This window comes from Grampus griseus, assembly GCF_964374135.1.
Source record: "Grampus griseus genome assembly, chromosome: 11".
In the NCBI taxonomy this organism is placed as follows: domain Eukaryota; kingdom Metazoa; phylum Chordata; class Mammalia; order Artiodactyla; family Delphinidae; genus Grampus; species Grampus griseus.
Window position 1 is genome coordinate 78,168,784 of NC_139005.1, and position 23,663 is coordinate 78,192,446.

Sequence of the window (23,663 nt, forward strand, 5' to 3'; positions counted from 1 at the left end):
TGTGAAACCCTCCTGGTTTCCAGCCAGGCACCATGGAAGCCCAGACGGTGCCAGCTGGAACTTCTGATTCTCTGTATCTTCTGCATCTGGGTGTCACCTGTCCCTCTTCCTTCCATTTGCCTCTTCTGTTAGGTCTCTCCCTCCTCCTGTCTTACCAATGTAAAGTTAGTTCAGAATCGGAGGTTGGCTCATTGCACGTCCCTCCATTTATGCCAAGGCCTCTGTTCATCTCACACGTGATGTCTAAGATGTTGAACTCAGATACGTGCGGGCACCAGGGCGTGAACTCACATCAGAGTCTGAGCATGCATGCCCCGGGCTGTTTTATTAGTAGCGGCTTTGGGTTAACACTGAGTAGAGACAGCTTGCTGAGGACTGAAATGCTAAAACCTCCTCCTGCATTTACTGATGGATGTGACAACCTTGAGCCCAGATCATAAGGTGGGAATTGGGAGTAAAATGGATGCGTGTGGCGAGGAGCGTGTGGGTAGACTGCCTCCTGGCTCAGCTCCGGAGTGGTTTGCATCTTATTGTCTCTTTCGCCATGATCACGAAAGGAAGTAAGTTTGTTTTTTTTTCCCTTCATCCCACTCCGTAACACTGCCCTAGCTCAGCCTGCAGCTTTCTCCATACTGGCCCTACAGAAGAAGGACGTCCTTTTAGGGGCTCTGTTCAGTGGAGGATGTCATTGGTAGACTTTTGGGTGACTTGACACTCCAGCTGAAGGTTCTTGCTTCTCCCAGCTCTGGATTGCCTAAGATGAACAAAGTGTGATCGTCGCCCTCCCTCTTTCCACCCTGGGGCCCGTCTTTCCTGTAGATCCTTTGTGGATCTGCCGACTTCTCCCCAGTTCTACCCTTATTCTATTTTTCCCCCTAACTCTTACCGTAGCTCCCCTGGACCAATAGGGAATTCTCCTCTTTGTCCTCTTTTCCTTCAGATCAGCACATTCAGTGCCACACACACTTGTGTGTGACTCTACTTCTTTTTGGAAGTTCTTAAAACCATGTTTTTATTTGAATTCAGACAACTCTAGGAGTTTCCAGAGGTTCACTGCCAACCTTTTGAGGATTTTTTTAAACCACAAAATGGCACTGTCATGGATTCTGTTGGCATCCATGGGAGATTAAGATTAGAGATGTTTGTTGCTACAACCTGCCCAACCATCGGCTAGGCACCTGGAGATACAGAGGTGAGCAAGACAGACACAGTTCCTGTTCTCATGAGCTTACAAGCTTGCTGTCCAGTAGGTAAAGAATAAGGGCAATATATAACATGGGGTGGTGTGAAATTATAGAGGGCCCTGGGAACTCACTGAGGAATTTATACTTGTTTTGATGGGAAATTAATAGCTGCTGAAGGTGTAAGTCAAGGGAAACAAAAATTCCTGTTAGAATCTATCAACAAGTAATTATTTAGCATTATTTGCAAATCACAGGAAGGACACCAAAAGTACAAGTGCCTATTTTTATGACCTTAGGACCGAGCCATGACAAGGCATACACACGCACAAGATGGCACACGGCAAGAGCCAGATACACAGTGCAGAGAAGTACCTTAGGAACAGAAGGGGGAAAGAACATGTAGTTCAATTCAACAAACCCAGACTGAGCACCTATCATGTGTCACAGGCTTTGCTTGGAGCCGGGGGCGCAAACGTGAATTAGATAGTCTGTTAGTTGGGAGGGAACTCGTAACTTAAGTTGGTTAATATAGTATCCCAGACACAGTACAAATGGAATTCTTAGGTATAAAAGGAATACTAAGGAAGAAGGTATTAACTTTCTTGGGGATGGGGAAGGGTGTTGAAAAGGTGTTCGTGGAAGGGGTGATCACACTTGGTCAGGGTGTTAAAGGATCAGCAGCAATTTATCTGGCACATGGGGTGAACGGGGCACTGTAGGCAGAGGAACACCTTGAGCCAAAGCATAAAGATGTACAACAGCCTTGTGCATTAGGGCAGAACAGTAGTTCAGTAAGAGGGGAGGATACATTCCAAAGGTATAGGAAGTGGTGGAAGATGGAGCCTGAGTGACATAGTTGAGAATTGTGTTTTAGAAACCGTCCTGATGACGTGGATTAGGGAGGGGAGAGGCTGGAAGCAGTTAGGATATGACTGTAAAATTCCAGGTGAAAGACAATGAGGACCTAAGGCTGTGACAGTGGCATGAGGCGAAAAGCGATGGTTCTGGGGGACACAGGGACTGCCACCAACAGGACTTGGTGATGGGTGTGGAGGTGCTAGGGGAGAGCCAGAAGTTGAGTATGAGTTTCACGGAAGGAAAGAAGCTCATGGGGAAAGGTTACAGGTCCGGTTTGGGCTGTGTTGAGTTTGAGGAGCCTGAAGGACATTCAGGAGGAAACACCCAGCTGTAGCTGGGGCTAAGGAGAGAGTCTGGGGATGGCCAAGGGATGGTTACTAACTGCGATCACTTGTGGAACGGCTCTAGCCCAGGGGACCATGGGCTAAGTGGTCAGGACAGTTCGGGAATGAGTGCTGAAGAACGAGTAGGTTGGAATTGTGTGGTGCTCAGGACACTTCAACCAAAGCTGGGGGTGGGGGCATGCACGGGGGGCGGGGGGGGGGCTTTCACGTGAAACTAGGATACGGGGGAACCTAGAATTATGGCCAGGGAGGTTGTACTCTTTTTTTCCCTGCAACTAAACGCAGTGTCTTAAGGGGATTGATTCAGTGGCAGTGCTCAGAACAGACTGGAAGGGAGAGATCAGAGGCAGCTGCCACCTAAGTTGATAGGGGCTCGGATGCAGCAAGACTGGAAATGAGGGGGTAAACAGGAGAGTCAGTTCCAGGAAGTGTCCACAGGCCATGCCCAGAGGGTGTGGCAGGGGGTGAGGGGAAGGCATTTTACGCCTCAGTGACTGGACGCGGGGTCGTAGACAGGGCTGTGAGTACAGGGATAGTGTCTTGTTCTACCATTGTTCCTCTGGCGCCTGATACATACTATGTACTCGGTCAGTGTTTGTCGAGTGGGTAAATGGTGCTCCTGTTGATAGAAATGGATGCGTCATAAACACTGGACACGGGGTTGTAGACAGGGCTGTGAGTACAGGGATAGTGTCTTGTTTTACCATTGTTCCTCTGGCGCCTGATACATACTGTGTACTCGGTCAGTATTTGTTGAGTGGGTAAATGGTGCTCCTGTTGATAGAAATGGATGCGTCATAAACACTGGATTTGGAGAGAAGGTGGTGAGTTTGTGCTGTCTGGTTGAGGGGAAATCAGGAATCTCCTTTGAGGAGGTGGAAGGCATTTTGATGGTCAGAGGGCATGATCCAGGAGGAGGGCCCTCAGGAGGGGTGTGTCTGGACAATGTTCGCTCACCAGGTTTAGCTCAAATATGAGGGCTTTCTAGAAGACTCAGTATTAAGTGTAAGAAGAACTGAGTGGGGAGGATGAAACGAGGTCCTGAGAGGAGGGTCTTTCCCCTTGAAAATGAACACCCATTGCCTTTAGGCCCTGGGGCATCCCCTTCCCTGGCAGGTGCCAGGATCAATAAGTCCCCATCTGCCATTCAGAAGAGCTCATTTGCTAAGACATTCTTCAGTGAAGGAAGAGGAAGCGTGCGTTTTGCTGGTGGCTTCTTTCTTTAGCCTCTACCTCGGGCTCAGCTTACTCTCCATGACTCAAGGTGCTTGTGGAGAGAGGCTGTGAAAGCTCACATGATACCAGAAATAACCCAGGCCAGGCTTTATAGGAATCGTCCCTAAAAGAGCAACCAACCAGTTTTTTTCTCTACGGCCACAGGATCTTCAGGCAGAACAGGGATGGGAGGGAGAGGAGTGAATGAAGTCATTTTACAGTATTTATTTGCATGTATTATAGAAGACATTTCGAATGTATTTAACATGAGAAACAGAAGGCTACTGTATTCTGAGTATATCCTGTATCCCTTAGAGACAAATATGCAAAACATCTCAAATTCAGACATGGGTATGAATTTTAGACTATGAAAATATATTCTACACCTCGTATGTTGCTCAGAGGATTAAAAAGAAATGGATATATATTTATGGCCATGGATGAGAGAAAGGGAGCTGGCTATGTTTTGTAGTTTAGCAGATTCACTGTCTCTTTAGAGCTGTGAGACTTTCATTGGTAAGTAAACTAGGAGGCCCTGGACACATTGGTTAGTAAATGTCAATGTGGCATACTGTGGTTGGGACCTGGATTCAGAGTAACATGGAAATACTAGTTCTCAGATCACCTGAGCTGTGGACTTGACCCTAACATGACTGCGAGGAACCTTAAAGCACCAGCTGACTAGGTTGGTTTGTCTATTTCAGAACATTAAGTACTTTTCCATATACAGTTGAGGATTTCTCCCATGAACAGGTGAAATACAGTTCATCAGGTACACTTTTAATTAATTACTAATGATAACAGTCCTGAACACTTACTGAGCATTTGCTCCAGGCACATATTAAGAGCTTTACATAGATCATTTATTCTTCCTAACAATCCTGTAATGTCAAAAAAGTAGGCATTTTTCTGTCTTGCAGATTAGGAAACTGAGGCATAGAAAGGTTACCTAGCTAGTAAGTAGTGGTTCTGAGATTGGAACCCTGGCAGAGCCCATGCGGAGACACTAAGCCTGAACCGTTAGGCCGGATGGCCTGGCACGTTTGTGAAATTGCCTTGAATTAGAACAAATGGGAAACTTATCCAAAACAAGTATTTATCCTAGTAACCTCATAGGTCATTCAATATGTAGGAAATGCTGTAGAACCAAAGACTCAAATAATTTGAGTCTTTTCAGCAGCTTGTTTGAGAACATTTGGATGTTTGTCTCCTTTCCACTGAACAGAGCAGACCTTTCAACTTAGGTTGAAGCTCAATGTTCTGGATAATGAACGAAGCTGCTAAGGCCACTTCTAGGAAAAAAGAACACGTCAGCATCTAGCATGATGCAATCTGAAATGCTGGCGCCCTTGCTGTCGTTCTTCCTACACAGAGCACCTTACCGACATCACAGAACCACCGAGGGCCCCCTCCTAGTCAGCTAAGGTACAAAACCACCCTGGCCAGGGCGCTTGGCTCCGCTGAGAATAAAAGCTATGCAGACTTGCCAGCTGGGGCGGTAAGTGTTGTTTCTTCTGCACTCTGGCTGGCTTGCAGGCCAGGACTCCTGCTGCGTGTATGCAAGCAAATGCAATCCTTGGCACTCTCCCAGGAAGCCCAGAGTTCTGGCTTTATACCCAATCTGACAAGAAAGGATTTGTTTTTTCCCCCCTCCAAACCATTGCCAGGGAGATGAATTCTCATGAACCCCGTATCCGGAGTGAAATCTGGAAAACCCAGTTCAGAGCTTTTGATGAAGCTGCTACAGGGTATTTTAGCAGCAGGTCCTGAAGTATTAAAGGGCTGTTGATAGGGAAAGTGAAGCTTGGGAGGCCCTTTAAAAAATGTGTGTGTGTGTGTGTAGCCAAAGGAATGGATGTCCACTGTAGAAAAATAAGAAAATATAGATAAGAAAAAATAAAATATAGATAAATCCCCTTTCATGGGATTCCATTTACTTGTACAATAAATCTTGTTTAATGCGTGAGGAGGAGCAGTTTGAAGAGCACCTGGACAAAAGTTGCTAGGAACTTGAGTTTTCTACTAGAATGCTTAAGGAAGGTAACGTTTCCATACTTTCTTCCTTTATAAAATTGCTCATACAGTTAGCATTGAAATAAATTAAGCTGCACAGCCCTGCAGAAATAACAAAGTTGTCAGATTTTCCTAAAATGGTGAAGCTTGTTTCTTGGTTTGTGGCTAATGCCCCTGGCCACACTACTGACCACAGCTGGAGTCAGGTGATACCTGTATCAAAAACTGTGTGTGTGCTTCTTTCCCAGACACCAAATGGATTGCTTCTGACCCCGAGCCCACTGCTGTCCAGCATACATTTCTGGAGCAGCCTTAGTCCAGTTGCTCCACTGAGTCCTGCCCGGCTGCAAGGGCCAAACACGCTGTTCCAGGTGAGCATTTGGAAACGAACTTTTAAATGTGGAATTTCTAAGGGATGTGTTTCCCCAGTAAATCCTGCAAGGTAATATTTTCACTAAATGTAGGGCAGAGCTCACTGTTTAAGTTTCCAAAAGGAATTCATGTTCACGTGGCTGCAAAAGGCTGTCTTCAGAGGCACGTATTTTCACTGAGGTGGAGTTCTCACGTCAGATACCCATAAATAGAACAGTTAGTTCTTGAAGTGTTTTGGATATTTTCACTGACTATGAAAACTGGAAACTTATTAAGGAAAAAAAAATTTTTAATTGTATTTTATAAAATCTCATAAAAGACTAATACTAATACATACAAATAAAAATATATAAATAAATACTAATCTATTAGTCAACATAGTGACATCACAAAATAAATTGAAAAATAGTGAACAGCTTCTCCAAACTGTAATAGAAAAGTTACCTGCATAATTCTATGAATCAGAATCAAGTTCTTGTTCCAAAAAAAAAAAAAGCTTCCAGGTCATTTGGTTAAAAATGAATTAAGCCTCCGCTGTTTTATCTTGTAAAACTCCCTGTACTAGGTAAGCACATTCATTAGTCATTCCCACAATAGAATCCTGCAGTAGCATCACCTGCTATTGTGTGGAAATCAGTATTTCCTCTTGGAGAGGATTACTCTCCAAGATTACTTGGTGACCAAGTAATTACTCAGTGACCAAGATGTCACTGTTTGAATATGTGAATGTAGTATAGGAGGGATCCTAGGGACAGGATGAAGCGAAACTGGATAAAGTACAAACCCCCTCTTGACCTGATTCTAGCCTGGTCTTTCTCATTCACCCTGCATCCCACGTCTGCCCCCGCCCCCCAACATGGCTTACCCCAAGTTAGTTGTGGTTCTTTTGCTCTCGTTGCATCTAGCGCTTGCCACTTTGTATTCATGTCGCAATCTCCCCACTAAACTGTGGGCCCTCAAGAGGCCATCTTGTTTGCTGTGGTGTGCGCCTGGCATCTAGCACATTTCTTGGCACACAGTAAGTATCACTGGCTGACTAAGGAATGGATGCCTCAGCATTCATCAAGAGATGTCTAAGAAAGTTAAGTGTTGAAAAGATCAGGCCTCCAGTGCTTTTCTGAGTTGTTCATTTTGCTTGTCAAGTTTAATATCTACTTCTGTGCCATGGGCTGTACATGCTGGTATTTAGGGTCTCATTGGGAGAAAGGTGGAGCTCAAGAGGTTTTGATTACTATCTATCTTGCTTCTCTGGTTTCCTAATAGGGTTGAGGTAGGGTGTCATGATGTGACTATATCCCTGGAGTAATCAGGTTTCTCTTCCTGGCCCTTCGTCTCATCACAAGAAATTGAGGATATGGTCATGCACAGCCAATGTGGTGATTCTTAGCCATTTTAACTCAGGCAAGGAAACAAAAACTAGAAATAGTGAGCAAAAACCAGTGAGCAAGTGCAGTATTAGGCAAGTTTTAGATTAGATTAGTAATCTTTTGGTGGGGGAACTAACAGACCTTATTTCCTGGAAGTCTCCAGATGGGAGCAGCAGAGAGTTCCCGAGTAGAGCAGAAAGGAGTTAGTTGTATAGTGCATACGTACAGCCAGCTCCATGGCGGTAGGGACTGTAATACTACTCTCTAATCCTAGAACCTAACACAGGGCCTCTCTAGGCTTCCCTAGATACTTGTGAATAATGAACGGACTCTTACTTCCCTCCTTACTGGGAATTCTGCCACCTGACTGGTGCAGGGCTTGGTGACCTCCGAAGGAAGCCATGGAGAACTACTGGTTGGGAGTTCTTTGAGATCTCTTGCCTTAGACACTAAACCTTTTCCAGCCTGTTACTCCCAACAGGAACAGTGGTTCGTGTCCATAGTGATTCTACACATTAGTAGGGTATCAGGAGCTCTGGGAATTGAGAGATCGGCATATCCCTCCTCTTCAGTCACTACTGTAGACCAGTGGTTCTCAAAGTTAACGTGCAACAGAATCAGCTGGAGGGTGGGTTAAAATGCAGTTTGCTGAGCCCCACCCCCCATTTCTGATTCAGAAGGCCTAGGATGGGGCCTGATAAAAACATTCTTTCAAGTTCCTAGTGATGCTGCTGCTCCAGGAACCACACTTTGAGAACCACTGAGGACCAGCGGTTCCTAATTGACATTTAGAATTCTGCAGAAGAAATGCTGCATTTAAAGGCTACCTGCTCAGAATTTTGGTTTCACAAACTGGACCTGTCCTCTTCTCCTGGAAGCATGCAAAACAATTCCTGAAAAGGAAAGTGCAACCAGGTTTGGATGGCTGACAGGTCACATGGCCTTGGGCCCTCTTTTTGGGATTGGGATCCATGAGACTAAGGAAAAACAATTTTGTACCTTTTAGAGTATTATTACTCTTCCTATGATAAGAGCATTGAGCTGGTGAAAGCTGAAATTAGCAGTTTTGAAAATGGTAAACAACATGGTAAGAAGAAGAAGAAGAATTTGATTTTTAATAATTAGACATTTCAAATGATGGGTTTCAGAATTCAGATTACTATCAACAGTGCCCCTTTTTAAACTAATGAAAATAAGTTTCTTTAAAAATAGCAAGCCTCTATCACATATGCTATGTGAATGTGTTAGAGGAGGAAACAAATTAGACTTGGCCTATAGTAAGTTTTAAATGATGCTGGCAGATTTCCTGCTATGATGATTAGAAAAGATCAGAATCCTTAGGGTAACAGTTGACAGAGCTGAGGGGTTTTGCCACAGAAGGTCCCCTGATATTACTATAGTAATTGAGAGCAGATACTGAAAATTTTAAGGGAAGGAGAGTGAAGATATATCACCCTTTCTAGAAGAGGTATGCTTTGGAATCTAGACACGTTTTAGTGAAGAGAGAGATGCCAAAGACATATAAATAGAGATGGGTTACAACTGGACTGTTTAGCATTTTAAGCTTGTCTTTAGGATGTCTGTTCCACTTCTGAAACAGATTTTGATCAGATTTGGAATACACCTAGTCGCTACAGCTATATCTTGAAACAAGGTAATTTTCAATTGAGAATGTTTTCTGTAATTTTTAATTCAACAAATCTAACCCAGCAAATATTTGCAATGCTCTGAGGCAGGGACTGTGGGGATATACAATATGTGAATAATAGATGTGTAAACGAAGTGCTACAGGAACCCAATAGGAGTAGCTCTTTCCAGCTGGGGACTGGACAGAAGCTCCAAGGCAGAAGTGTCACCTGAGCTAGGAAGAAGGGACAGGATTTTGGCAAAGTATATTCTAAATGAATAGATCTGTATCATTTGGATATGAAAGTACATAGTCTGTTCTGGAAGGAACTGGGTGATAGGAAACTGGTTGGAAAAGCAGCTGTGGGATTTGAATAGTATACCAAGGAGTTGTTAAGTGATAACCATGGAAGGCTTTCTAAGCTGGAAATAGCATAACATCTCTATTTTAGAAAGATAGCGCTGATATCACAGTGTGGAGAAAGGACAGAAGAGAAAGCGTAAGGGGCAGGAAAACATGAGGAAATTTATACTATTCCAAATTCTGAGGGAAGAATCATCTTTTAGATAAGAACAGTTGAAAACAGTAGTATATTTAGAAGACATTCCAGAGGTAAAATTGAGAGGATGACTTAGTTGAGTGTAAGAAGTAGGTAGTGAAAATTAGGAAGAGGCAAGGATTACTCAGTGATCAGAAGACTGGGAATGCTATTGATAACAATAGTTGCAATTTTTTTGAGGGCTGCTGTATACCAGACATTGTTCTAAGCACACTTTTTCACGGCTTTTTATTTAATAGTCCCAGTAGTTCTATTTGAAAATATAACCAATTTCACGAGAAAAAGAAAAGATAACTAAGGCCCAGAGATGTTGCTCAACTTACCCAAGATCACATGTTAATAAGTGGCAGAGCCCTGATTCATGTTTAGGGTTGAGCTCCTTAACACCACTCTTCTTGACGTAAAAGTGAGTGGGGAAGCGGCATTGGTGGGGATATCTAACTGACATCAGGAAGTGTTTGTTGAGTCCAGTATAGGAGAAAGGAAGGCTGAGGACAAAAGTTGGGGAATGCTGTAATTTAAGAAAAGGGACTGTGTGTGGATGATTTGCGGGGGTGGGGCAATAAAGAGGACTATGAAATATGTCAGAAAAGCCAGGCTAACCAAGAAGAAACTATGACAACTGAGTGTATAGAAATAAAGAGCACAGGACAGAAATCAGTAACAAAACCAAAGCTGATTCTTTTGAAAATACCAATAAGATGGACAAAAACTGAGAGAAGATGTAAATAAACTCAAAGAATGAAAATTCAAAATCTGCTCTTCTTCCAATGTTCACTCTTAATCAATGGGAATAGTGGTTAGGAGCACGCCTTAAATAAAAAGAATATAAGCTAAACGCAAATAGACTTGATAACCCAGCTGAAATGGATAAAATTCTATATAACATTAAAATTCCAAGTGTCAGGAAAGATACAAAAACCTTGAATATAACCATTAAAGAAACTGGAATAGTAATTAAAGAGCACCATCCCCCAACCCCTGACAAAAATAAGTTGGGCAGTTTGGTACAGAAAGCACAGTATCCTTCAGTCAGAGTTTAAACTTGGCTTTACTGCTTCTAAGCTATGACCTTCAGCCAAACAGAACTTAACTGAAATCCGTTTTTCTCATCCATAAAATGGGGATAACCGAACTTTTATAGGCTCTAGATATCAAATGAAATGACAACCACTGATAAACTGTAAGGGGCTAGACACATAACAATTACTGAAATAGTCTGAAAATTGCAAAAATATATTTACTTGTTCTACAAATATTGTACTTCTAACACATGCCTGGCTCTGTAGTTTGACACTTACTGATGAAGTGAAGTTTAACATTTAGCTTATCTAGACTAAATAGGAATTAAACTAGAAGACAGCCCAGGAGAGGAGCATTGTGACACATAGCATCCTGGACAATGAAAACCTAGTTTCCAACAGTTTTAAAAGGTCTTTAATTATTTCGTTAAAATGAAATGGGAGTATAGCTGCTGTATTTTAGACCTGAAAGGTATCAAATCATATACCTTTGTCCTATTTATCATCCTAGTTACCAACAAGACAAATTAACTTTAGTCCTTAAGTTTTGGCACTTATGGGTGATCTCTCTACTCAGTTTGATATTGTTTATCATTTTAATTAGAAAGAATACTTAAAAGATTTAGAAAATAATATCTTTAAAGATAAGAACCTTCCTCATTTTTAACAGTTACCGAGAAGCATCATTGTAGTACTCTGGAAAACTGACAGCCAATTTCAAAATACAGTATGAGAAGTTACTGATTTACATGCAAAGAGTCAGTTTCCTGGTTTTCAAAATTAATTTTTCTTAATATTTAAAGCAAATTATCATTCTGAGTAGATTGGAATCTTTTAGAAATAGTATTAGAACATACTTTAGCAACATATAAAGTACATATTTTTTTCTAGTAGCCTAGGCACATAAAATAATTAGGGACATTTCCTAAGCCTTAGCCTCTGTTTGCTGTATGTAACCCTTGATTTCATTGTCATCTTCCGATCACACATTCTGTAAAATGATTGGCAACTGACCTCTATCAATCACAGGGGTGATGAGAGAACTGATCCACTGTGGTCTGTCTAGGAATGTAAAGAACTCAGGTCTTCCCAATGGATTTGCAATAACTATTTTAAAAAATCTTTTGTCCACTACAGTTCCCTACACTGCTTAATGGCCACATGCCAGTGCCAATCCCCAGTCTGGACAGAGCTGCTTCTCCAGTACTGCTTTCTTCGAACTCTCAGAAATCCTGATGACATCTGGCCACAATTAAAGACTCATTAACTGATGAAACAAATTTGTCCCCATGGGCTAGTCTACCTGTGTCATGAGAAGGACGTTGTGAAACCCGTCTGTTAATTTGGTTTGCACTTTTCATAACATGGATGGTCTAGATTTATGTTACCATTTTAAAAACTTTTTTATATTCAAGTATATATGAAAATCTGTTTTGCATTAAGTGAATTTTAATGTTTTTGTTTTTTATATCTTCTTAGCTCTTAAGTGTTGAACACTGTTGACAGTGAAGAACTTTTCTTAATGGTTTTCAATGTAACTAATAAGGATGTGAAGCTTTTTTCCTCTTTAATTCTGCATTTGCTGAACTGTGCTTATATACACTATAACCAGCTGTGCCTTCCTTTGCATTTAGTTTAATGTAAATGATTTATATATTTTTTAGTATTAAGAGAAATTGAAAGACAAAAATTAGTATCAAACAGCTCTCTAGTGGAATGTCATTATTTTTCACAAGTAGACAATATGAAAGCAGATTCATATTCTTTTTTGCTTTCAACTGTATGAGAATTGCCTTAGGACCTCTTTTGAACTGAAATTCAGTGACTATAATGTCCAAGTAATGTTTTTATAAGAAAAAAACTAAGCCATATTTAGACAATAAACTTTCATAAAAGAAAATATTCTAAAGTGCATTTTTTGAGAAATGAATGTTGAAAGGCTAGCTTCCTGTTTGTTTACAATCTTTTAGACTCCTTCCAAACAAAAACCTGAGATGGAAAAGCTATAAAGTTCACTCTATACATGCCCCTGGAATATTTCCTAGTTTAGCACATTCTTGTTTAAAAAAATTAACCTGGTTCTCCCAGTTTTCCATAGAGAATCATACCTCTCTGATGCATTTACTGTATCATTATGTTAGGGTTTCTCTAAACCCCTGAAACTATAATTAACATTTAAAAATCCTATGCTTTGGAAGAGGTTCACAGACTGGTGATGAATACAAATAACAAAGAAACAATTTTGTAACACCAGGTGTCTTCATGTGTATAGGTATAGCCTTGCTTGTGGAAATTGAGAGGTGTAGGATACACTGCTTTATGTATTACTGTTTATGGTGAGAATGAAGGAAAACTGATCAAAGAAATATAAAATTCTTCAGGAGCCTCATCATTGTGGAACTGAACTGATTATATAACAATTTGGAATACTCAGCAGTAAATTCTTCTGTGCAGTGTAGTTTAGAGCAATGATAATAGAAACATATTTTCTGTTCCTTCAAAAAATCACCAGGCACTAGTCTACAGTGCCACTCTGTATATGAAGTAGTAAAGTTCTAATGTAAGATAAAAGAACTGGAAAGTGCCCAGTGCTTCCAATTCAAGATTAAGTTAACTATCATCCTTAACTATAACAGGAACCAATTTGAAATGTGGCTAAATAATTCATTGATCCAAATGAGGCATTAAATGGCAGGGATTATGAGAAAGGGTAAAAAATAAAGGTTGCCAAAACAAATATTTCTTGAATTTTCAGGAAATCTAAAATTTTGTTTTGATACTTACAAAGTGAGATTTTCAATTGGAATTGAGCATCTCTGTGTTTGGGGATGTATGCCCTTATCTGAGGAAGAAAATCCAAACACTCCAATATGCATCTTTGAATATAAAATAATGGGCCTGGTTCCAAAAATCTCCAAATAGACACTACTTCACTCCCTTATAGGCTAAGGATAATTTTGTACATTTAAAATAAAAGCTGGTCCAGGGGACTGGTATTCACCAAACATAAAATGTTAGAAGAGGCCTTTGAGAATGCATCCAACCACCATTTCCAGGTAAGGACAACTGCACAGGAGAAGTGGGAGTTGCCTAAGGCTACATAGTTCATTAAAGGTAGAACAATGATTGGTGCTCAGTCCAGTTCTAGTTCCCCATGCCTAGCTATAGGTAACTACTGGTCCAAAGCTGTATGTTAGGTAGAAAAAAACAAAAAAAGAGCATTAAAAAAAAAAACCCTGTTTTGTCAGATAAGAGCACACCTCAAATTCAAGATTCTCACAGAGAAACTAAGTCAATGTGCAAAAACCTCAACCAAAAATATTATTTTAAATGTAAATGTTGAATGTAAATCTGATTCTTGTACTCCCTTCCTCCAAATACTATGATTAACATACACTCTAGCTCCACTTATTAGAAATGGAAAAATACAATAATTTTCGATGGATCAAAAAACTCACTATAACACAAATAGAGAAATGGAGGTATTGAAGTATAACACTTATAGCTCTGACTCATTCTGTGTGTTGGGTTGGTTTGTTTTTTTAAACAATTATTTTAGTCAGAAAATAGGTTTCAAAAAACGTAAGAAATAACTTTGTTTCCCCCTTTTTATATGTTTGCTTGATCAGTGTTAAAATGCTATGTATGGTAAAGTTTTATAGATCTATAACCTAAACGTTGGTCTCTTTGTACACATCTTTTCTATGACTGCAAATCTTCATTCAACTTTCATATATGTATCATTTTTACTGTTATTTTTGTTCAATAAATACTTTGTGATAAAAGGTGTGAAGAGGCAAGTGGATTGGTTTACTTCCATTTACTTGGGATGATCCAAATTCCACCATTCTATAGGGTGTAGGTTGGAAAATGAATTGTTATCTAGCTAAATATTGCACATCGAGACACACTATGTATATATAAATCTTATTTAAACACAGATATTTAAGGAAACAAATATACTTATTGAGGTTGAGTTGGGTGGAAGGGAATGGATTTGAAAAGTGGTCCTGTGATCTCTTAAATATGAAGTTCTATCTGTCATTCTGTACTGAGATAGGGAGGTAAGGAGAATGGGAAAAACGAAATTACCATTTATTCTTTTAGCTACAAATAATATCAGGAAATTAAAGCCATCCCACGTTCATGGATTAGAGCACTTAATATTGTTAAGATCACAATACTACCGAGAGTGATCTACCAATTCAATGCAATTCCTATCACAATCCCAAAGAAACTTATTTTCCCCAGAAATAGAAAATCCCATCCTAAAATTTACATGGAATTTCAAGGAACCTTGAATATACAAAACAATCTTGAAAAAGGAAAACAAAGGTGGAGGACTTACACTTCTTGATTTCAAAACTTACAAAGCTACAATTAATTAAAACATTGCGGTACTGGCAGAAGGACAGAGATGTAGACTGAGAGAACAGAATTGAGAGCCCTGAAATAAACCCTCATACCTATGGTCAACTAATTTTCAACATGGATGCCAAGACCATCCAGTGGGAAAAAGACAGTTCTTTCAACAAGTAGGGCTAGGAAAACTACATACTCATATGCAAAAGAATAAGGTTGGACATTCACTTTACACCACAGACAAAAATTAATTCAAAAGGGATCAAGGCCCTAAATGTAAGCGCTAAAACTATAAAACTCTTAAAATGGGGGAAAATATTCATGTTCTTGGATTTGGCAATACCAACTTAAATACGCCACCAACACCAGAGGCAACAAAAGAAAACATAAACTGGACTTCATTAAAATTAAAAACTTCTGTATATATCAATAGGACATCATCAAGAAAGTGAACACAACCCACAGGAGAAAATAATTACAACTCATATACCTCATAAGGGTCTAATCCAGAATATATAAAGAACTCCTACAACTCAACAACAAAAAGACATCCAACCAAATTTTAAAAAGGGCAAAGGACTTGAATAGACATTTCTCTAAAGCAGATACACAAATGGCCAGTAAACACATGAAAAGCTGCTTAACACCCAGTCATTAGGAAAATGCAAATCAAAACCACAATGAGACACCACTTCACAGCTATTAGAATGAATATAATGGGAGAAAATTTAAAAAGCAAGGACGAGGAGAAACTGGACCTCATATATTACTACTGAGAATGTAAAATGGTACGGTCACTGTAGAAAACAGTTTGGCGGTTCCTCAAAAAGTTAAACATAATATTACTAACTAACCCAACAATTCCACTCCTAGGTATATAAAACCCAAAGAATTGAAAACAAGGGTTCAAACAGATGCTTGTATACCAGTGTTCATAGTGACATTATTTACAACAGCCAAAAATGGAAAAAAACAGTGTCTATCAACAGATGAGTGGATAAGCAAATGTTGTATAGTCGTACAACGTTATTCAGGCATGAAAACAAATGAAGTTCTGACACATGCTACAACATGGATGAACCTTGAAAACATCATGCAGGTGAAATAAGCCGGACACAAAAAAACAAGTGTGCTATGATTCCACTTACATGAAATATCTAGAATAAGCAAATTCACAAAGACAAAAAGTATTGGATTGGCCAAAAACTTGGTTCAGGTTTTTCTGTATAACATCTTACAGAAAAACCCAACCGAACTTTTTGGCCAATCCACGATATATGAGAGGTTACCCAAGAGCTGAGGAAAGGGGAAAACGTGGGAGGGTGGGGGTTAAATCTTAATGGGTACAAAGTTTCTGTTTGGAGTGATGAAAAACTTTGGAGCTCGACTGTGGTAAATGCTTTACAACACTGTGAACGTAATAATTAATGCCACTGAACTGTATACTTATGAAGTATAAAAATGGCAACTTTTATGTTATATGTATTTTACCACAATTTTAAAAAATAGTAAAAACAAAAACACACACACAAAAAACAACCACATGAACTGTCTTGGGTCAAAAAGATCGTTATAACATGTTAACAAGTACTCTTTCAAATGTAAGCTGATAAAGCACCAAATAGAATGCAGCCACTTCTATATATAGAGTAACATATTCAGTGTGTTAACAACATCACTTGGAAGGAAAACAAAAAGGCATCCTCTCTTACCTTTAAGAACCTTGTCAGTTTAAGATGAATCACGTGTTCAAGGTTCAATATTTCTGAGTTTCAATTGTCTTCACTGCAAAGTTTTCAGAATCTGAATGGTGCTCAAGTATCAAAAAAAAATCAAATTTCTTAGTAAAATGAAGAAACATCCCCAGCTTTTCCTAGGAAGAACAATTTTATGTAACTGCTGGATACAGTTCTTCACCTTTTATATGCAAGAATCAAACAAATGGATAACTATGTCAAATTTGCAACAAATATATCATGAATGAAATGAAAAATCTGACAATGATACTTAAAAGTGCTATCCTATAAAATTACAGTAAAGATTACTAAATGAATGGCCAGCACAATTATAAATTAATTGCCATTGACACAGTGAGACTTCATCATCTTAAGGAGATCCATTAAGAGAAAATGATCCCAGAGATTGGTTCAAGATGGCAGAGTAGAAGGACATGCGCTCACTCCCTCTTGTGAGAGCACCAGAATCACAACTAACTGCTGAACAATCATCGACAGGAAGACACTGGAACTCACCAAAAAAGATACCCCACACCCAAAGACAAATGAGAAGCGGCAGTGAGATGGTAGGAGGGGTGCAATCAATAAAATCAAGCCCCATAACCGCTGGGTGGGTGACTCACAAACTGGAGAACAATTATACCACAGAAGTCCACCCACTGGAGTGAAGTTTCTGAGCCCCACGTCAGGCTTCCCAACCTGGGGGTCTGGCAACAGGAAGAGGAATTCCCACAGAATCAGACTTTGAAGGCTAGCAGAATTTGATTGCAGGACTTCAACAGGACTAGGGGAAACAGAGACTCCACTCTTGGAGGGCACACACAAGGTAGTGTGCGCACTGGGACCTAGGGGAAGGAGCAGTGACCCCATAGGAGACTGAACCAGACCTACCTGCTACTGTTGGAGGGTCTTCTGCAGAGGCGGGGGGTGGCTGAGGCTCACCGTGGCGACAAGGACACTGGCAGCAGAAGTTCTGGAAGTACTGCTTGGCATAAATCCTACTGGAGTCCGCTATTAGGCCCACCAAAGAGCCCAGTAGGCTCCAGTGCTGGGTCACCTCAGGCCAAACAACCAACAGGGAGGGAACTCATCCCCGTCCATCAGCAAACAAGTGGATTAAAGTTTTACTGAGCTCTGCCCACCAGAGCAACAGCCAGCTCTACCCACCACCAGTTACCCACCATCAGTCCCTCCCATCAGGAAGCTTGCAAAAGCCTCTTAGATAGCTCATCCACCAGAGAGCAGACAGCAGAAGCAAGAAGAACTACAATCCTGCAGCCTGTGGAACAAAAACCGCATTCACAGAAAGACAAGATGAAAAGGCAGAGGGCTGGGTACCAGATGAAGGAACAAGATAAAACCCCAGAAAAACAACTAAATGAAGTGGAGATAGGCAGCCTTCCAGAAAAAGAATTCAGAATAATGATAGTGAAGATGATCCAGGACCTTGGGAAAACAATGAAGGCAAAGATCAAGAAGATGCAAGAAATCTAACAATGACTTAGAAGAATTAAAGAACAAACACCTAGAAGAAGTAAAGAACAGAGATGAACAACACAATAGCTGAAATGAAAAATACGCTAGAAGGAATCAATGGCAGAATAACTAAGGCAGAAGAATGGATAAGTGACCTGGAAGACAGAATGGTGGAATTCACTGCCATGCAACAGACTACAGAAATAAGAATGAAAGGAAATGAAGACAGCCTAAGAGACCTCTGGGACAACATTAAATGCACCAACATTCACATTATAGGGATCCCAGAAGGAGAAGAGAGAGAGAAAGGACCCGAGAAAATATTTGAAGAGATTATAGTTGAAAACTTCCCTAACATGGGGAAGGAAATAGCCACCCAGGTCCAGGCAGCACAGAGAGTCCCAGGCAGGATAAACCCAAGGAGAAACACGCCGAGACACACAGTAATCAAACTGACAAAAATTAAAGACAAAGAAAAATTATTAAAAGCAACAAGGGAAAACTGACAAATAACATACAAGGGAACTCCCATAATGTTAATGGCTGATTTCTCAGCAGAAACTCTACAAGCCAGAAGGGAGTGGCATCATATATTTAAAGTGATGAAAGGGAAGAACCTACAACCAAGATTACTCTACCCGGCAAGGATCTCATTCAGATTCAATGGAGAAATCAAAAGCTTTACAGACAAGCAAAAGCTAAGAGAATTCAGCACCACCAAACCAGCTCTACAACAAATGCTAAAGGAACTTCTCTAAGAAGTGGAAAACACAAGAGAAGGACCTACAAAAACAAAAACAAAACAATTAAGAAAATGGTAATAGGAACATACATATTGATAATTACCTTAAATGTGAATGGATTAAATGCTCCAACCAAAAGGCAGAGGCTGGCTGAATGGATACAAAAACAAGACCCATATGTATGCTGTCCACAGGAGACCCACTTCAGACCTAGGGACACATACAGACTGAAGGTGAGGGGATGGAAAAAGATATTCTATGCAAATGGAAATCAAAAGAAAGCTGGAATAGCAGTACTCATATCAGATAAAACAGACTTTAAAATAATGTTACAAGAGACAAGGAAGGACACTACATAATGACCAAGGGATCGATCCAAGAATAAGATATAACAATTATAAATATATATGCACCCAACATAAGAGCACCTCAATACATAAGGCAAATGCTAACAACTATAAAAGAGAAAATTGACAGTATCACAATAATAGTGGGGGACTTTACCACCTCATTTACATCAATGGACAGATCATCCAGACAGAAAATTAATAAGGAAACACATGCTTTAAATGACACAAAAGACCAGATAGATTTAATTGATATTTATAAGACATTCCATCCGAAAACAGCAGATTACACTTCCTTCTCAAGTGAACAGCGAACATTCTCCAGGATAGATCACATCTTGGGTCAGAGATCAAGCCTTGGTAAATTTAAGAAAACTGAAATCATATCAAGCATCTTTTCCGACCACAACGCTATGACATTAGAAATCAATTACAGGGGAAAAAACGTAAAAAATACAAACACGAGAAGGCGAAACAATACATTACTAAATAACCAAGAGACCACTGAAGAAATCAAAGAGGAAATCAAAAAATACCTAGAGAGAAATGACAATGAAAACATGACGATCCAAAACCTATGGGATGCAGCAAAAGCAGTTCTAAGAGGGAAGTTTATAGCTATACGATCATGCCTCAAGAAACAAGAAAAATCTAAAATAAACAATCTAATCTTACACCTAAAGGAACTAGAGAAAGAAGAACAAACAAAACCCAAAGTTAGTAGAAGGAAAGAAATCATAAAGACCAGAGAAGAAATAAATGAAATAAAAACAAAGAAAACAATAGCAAAGATCAATAAAACTAAAAGCTGGTTCTTTGAGAAGATAAACAAAATTGATAATTCTTTAGCCAGACTCATCAAGAAAAAGAGGGAGAAGACTCAAATCAATAAAATTAGAAATGAAAAAAGATGCTACAACAGACACTGCAGAAATACAAAGCATCATAAGAGACTATTACAAGCAACTCTATGCCAATAAAATGGACAACCTGGAAGAAATGGACAAGTTCTTAGAAAAGTATAACCTTCCAAGACTGAACCAGGAAGAAATAGAAAATATGAACAGACCAATCACAAGTAATGAAACTGAAACTGTGATTAAAACTCTTCCAACAAACAAAAGTCCAGGACCAGATGGCTTCTCAGGTGAATTCTATCAAACATTTAGAGAAGAGCTAACACCCATCCTTCTCAAACTCTTCCAAAACACTGCAGAGGGAGGAACACTCCCAACTCATTCTAGGAGGCTACCATCACCCTGATACCCAAACCAGACAAAGATACCACAAAAAAAGAAAATTACAGAGCAATATCACTGATGAATATAGATACAAAAATCCTCAACAAAATACTAGCAAACAGATTCCGACAACACACTAAAAGGATCATATACCATATCAAGTGGGATTTATCCCAGGGATGCAAGGATTCTTCAATATATACAAATCAACCAATGTGACACGCCATATTAACAAACTGAAGAATAAAAACCATATGATCATCTCAATAGAAGTGGAAAAAGCTTTTGACAAAATTCAATACCCATTTATGATAAAAAAAAAAAACTCTCCAGAGAGCGGGCATAGAGGGAACCTACCTCAACATAATAAAAACGATATATGACAAACCCACAGCAAACACCATTCTCAGTGGTGAAAAACTGTAAGCATTTCCCCTAAGATCAGGAACCAGTATGTCCACTCTTGATACTATTATTCAACATAATTTTGGAAGTCCTAGCCACAGCAATCATAGAAGAAAAAGGAATACAAATTGGAAAAGCAGTAAAACTGTCACTATTCGCAGATGACATGATACTATACATAGATAATCCTAAAGATGCCACCAGAGGGCTTCCCTACTGGCGCAGTAGTTAAGAATCTGCCAGCCAATGCAGGGGATATGGGTTCAGGCCCTGGTCCGGGAAGATTCCACATGCCATGAAGCAACTAAGCCCATGCGCTACAACTACTGAGCCTGTGTGCCACAATTACTGAAACCCGCGTGCCTAGAACCCGTGCTCCACAACGAGAAGCCACCGCAATGAGTAGCCCCTGCTTGCTGCAACTAGAGAAAGCCTGCCCGCAGCAAAGACCCAACACAGCCAAAATGAATAAAGTTAAAAAAAAAAAAAAAGATGCCACCAGAAAACTACTAGACCTAATCAATGAATTTGGTAAAGTTGCAGGATACAAAATTAATACACAGAAACCTCTTGCATTCCTATACATTAACAACAAAAGATCAGAAAGAGAAATTAAGGAAATAATCCCATTCACCACTGCAACAAAAAGAATAAAATACCTAAGAATAAACCCACCTAAGGAGGTAAAAGACCTGTATGCAGAAAACTATAAGACACTGATGAAAGAAATCAAAGATAACACAAACAGATGGAGAGATATATCATGTTCTTGGATTGGAAGAATCAATATTGTGAAAATGACTATACTACCCAAAGCAATCTACAGATTCAATGCAATCTCTATCAAATTACCAATGGTAGTTTTTACAGAACAAAAAAATCTTAAAATTTGTATGGAGACACAAAAGATCCCGAATAGCCAAAGCAATCTTGAGGGGAAAAAAAATGGAGCTGGAATAATCAGACTCCCTTACTTCAGACTATATTACAAAGCTACAGTAATCAAGACAATATGGTACTAGCACAAAAACAGACATATAGATCAATGGAACAGGATAGAAAGCCCAGAGTTAAACCAACACACCTATAGTCAACTAATCTATGACAAAGGAAGCAAGGATATACAATGGAGAAAAGACAGTTTCTTCAATAAGTGGTGCTGGGAAAACTGGACAGCTACATGTAAAGGACTGAAATTAGAACACTCCCTAACACCATACATAAAAATAAACTCAAAATGGATTAAAGGGTTTTGCAGGTGGCGCAGTGGTTAAGAATCCACCTGCCAATGCAGGGAACACGGGTTCAAGCCCTGGTCTGGGGAGATCCCACATGCTGCGGAGCAACTAAGGCTGTGCACCACAACTACTGAGCCTGTGCTCTAGAGTCCACAAACCACAACTACTGAGCCTGTGTGCCACAACTACTGAAGCCCGTATGCCTAGAGCCCGTGCTCCGCAACGAGAAGCCACTGCAATGAGAAGCCCGCACACCACAACGAACAGTTGCCCCCGCTCACCACAACTAGAGAAAGCCCGCATGCAGCAACGAAGACTCAATGCAGCCGAAAATAAATAAATAAATTTAAAAAAAGAATTAAAGACCTAAATGTCCAGTCTTACACTGGACACTATAAAACTCTTAGAGGAAAACATAGGAAGCACACTCTTTGGCATAAATCACAGCAAGATCTTTTTTGACCCACCTCCTAGAGTAATGGAAATAAAAACAAAAATAAACAACTGGGACCTAATGAAACTTAAAAGCTTTTGTACAGCAAAGGAAACAAGACGAAAAGGCCCTCAGAATGGGAGAAAATACTTGGAAATGAATCAACGGACAAAGGATTAATCTCCAAAAATAGAAACAGCTCATGCAGCTCAATATTAAAAAAACAAACAACTAATCAAAAAATAGGCAGAAGACCTAAATAGACATTCCTCCAAAGACGACAAACAGATAGCCAATAGGCACATGAAAAGATGCTCAACAACACTAATTATTAGAGAAATGCAAATCAAAACTACAATGAGGTATCACCTCACACTGGTTAGAAAAGGTATCATCAGAAAGTCTACAAACAACAAATGCTGGAGAGAGTGTGGAGAAAAGGGAACCCTCTTGCACTGTTGGTGGGAATGTAAATTAATACAGCCACTATGGAGAACAGTACAGAGGTTCATTAAAAAACTAAAAATAGAATTACCATATGACCCAGCAATCCCACTACTGGGCATATACCCAGAGAAAACCATAATTCAAAAAGACACATGTACCCCAATGTTCACTGCAGCACTATTTACAATAGCCAGGTCATGGAAGCAACCTAAATGTCCATTGACAGAAGAATGGATAAAGACGATGTGATACATATATACAATGGAATATTACTCAGCCATAAAAAAGAACGAAATTGGGTCAGTTGTAGAGACGTGGATGGATCTAGAGACTGTCATACAGAGTGAAGTAAGTCAGAAAGAGAAAAACAAATATCATATATTAATGCATATATGTGGAATCTAGGAAAATGGTACAGATGAACCAGTTTGCAAGGCAGAAATAGAGACACAGATGTAGAGAACAAACGTATTGACACCAAGAGGGGAAAGTGGGGTGGGGGTGGTGTGATGAATTGGGAGATTGGAATTGACATATATACACTAACATGTATAAAATAGATAACTAAAAAGAACCTGCTGCATAAAAATAAATAAATAAAATTGGAAAAAAAAAAGATCCCATTCTGCACAGCCTTCTTCCCCAAGAAAGAACTGTGACTCAACAAAACCACA

The 23,663-nt window shown here is 39.7% G+C and overlaps 1 protein-coding gene across 1 annotated transcript in view; it reads left to right on the forward strand.

Moving 5' to 3' along the window:
- Positions 1 to 14,340, forward strand: part of ELK3 (ETS transcription factor ELK3) — a 68,398-nt gene extending 54,058 nt beyond the window's left edge. The window contains exons 4-5 of the mRNA XM_082665907.1: positions 5,863 to 5,985; positions 11,699 to 14,340. Coding sequence (XP_082522033.1) covers positions 5,863 to 5,985; positions 11,699 to 11,797 — 222 coding nt within the window. The 3' untranslated portion in view covers positions 11,798 to 14,340. The remainder of the gene's footprint in view (positions 1 to 5,862; positions 5,986 to 11,698) is intronic.
- The last annotated feature ends 9,323 nt before the right edge of the window (positions 14,341 to 23,663 follow it).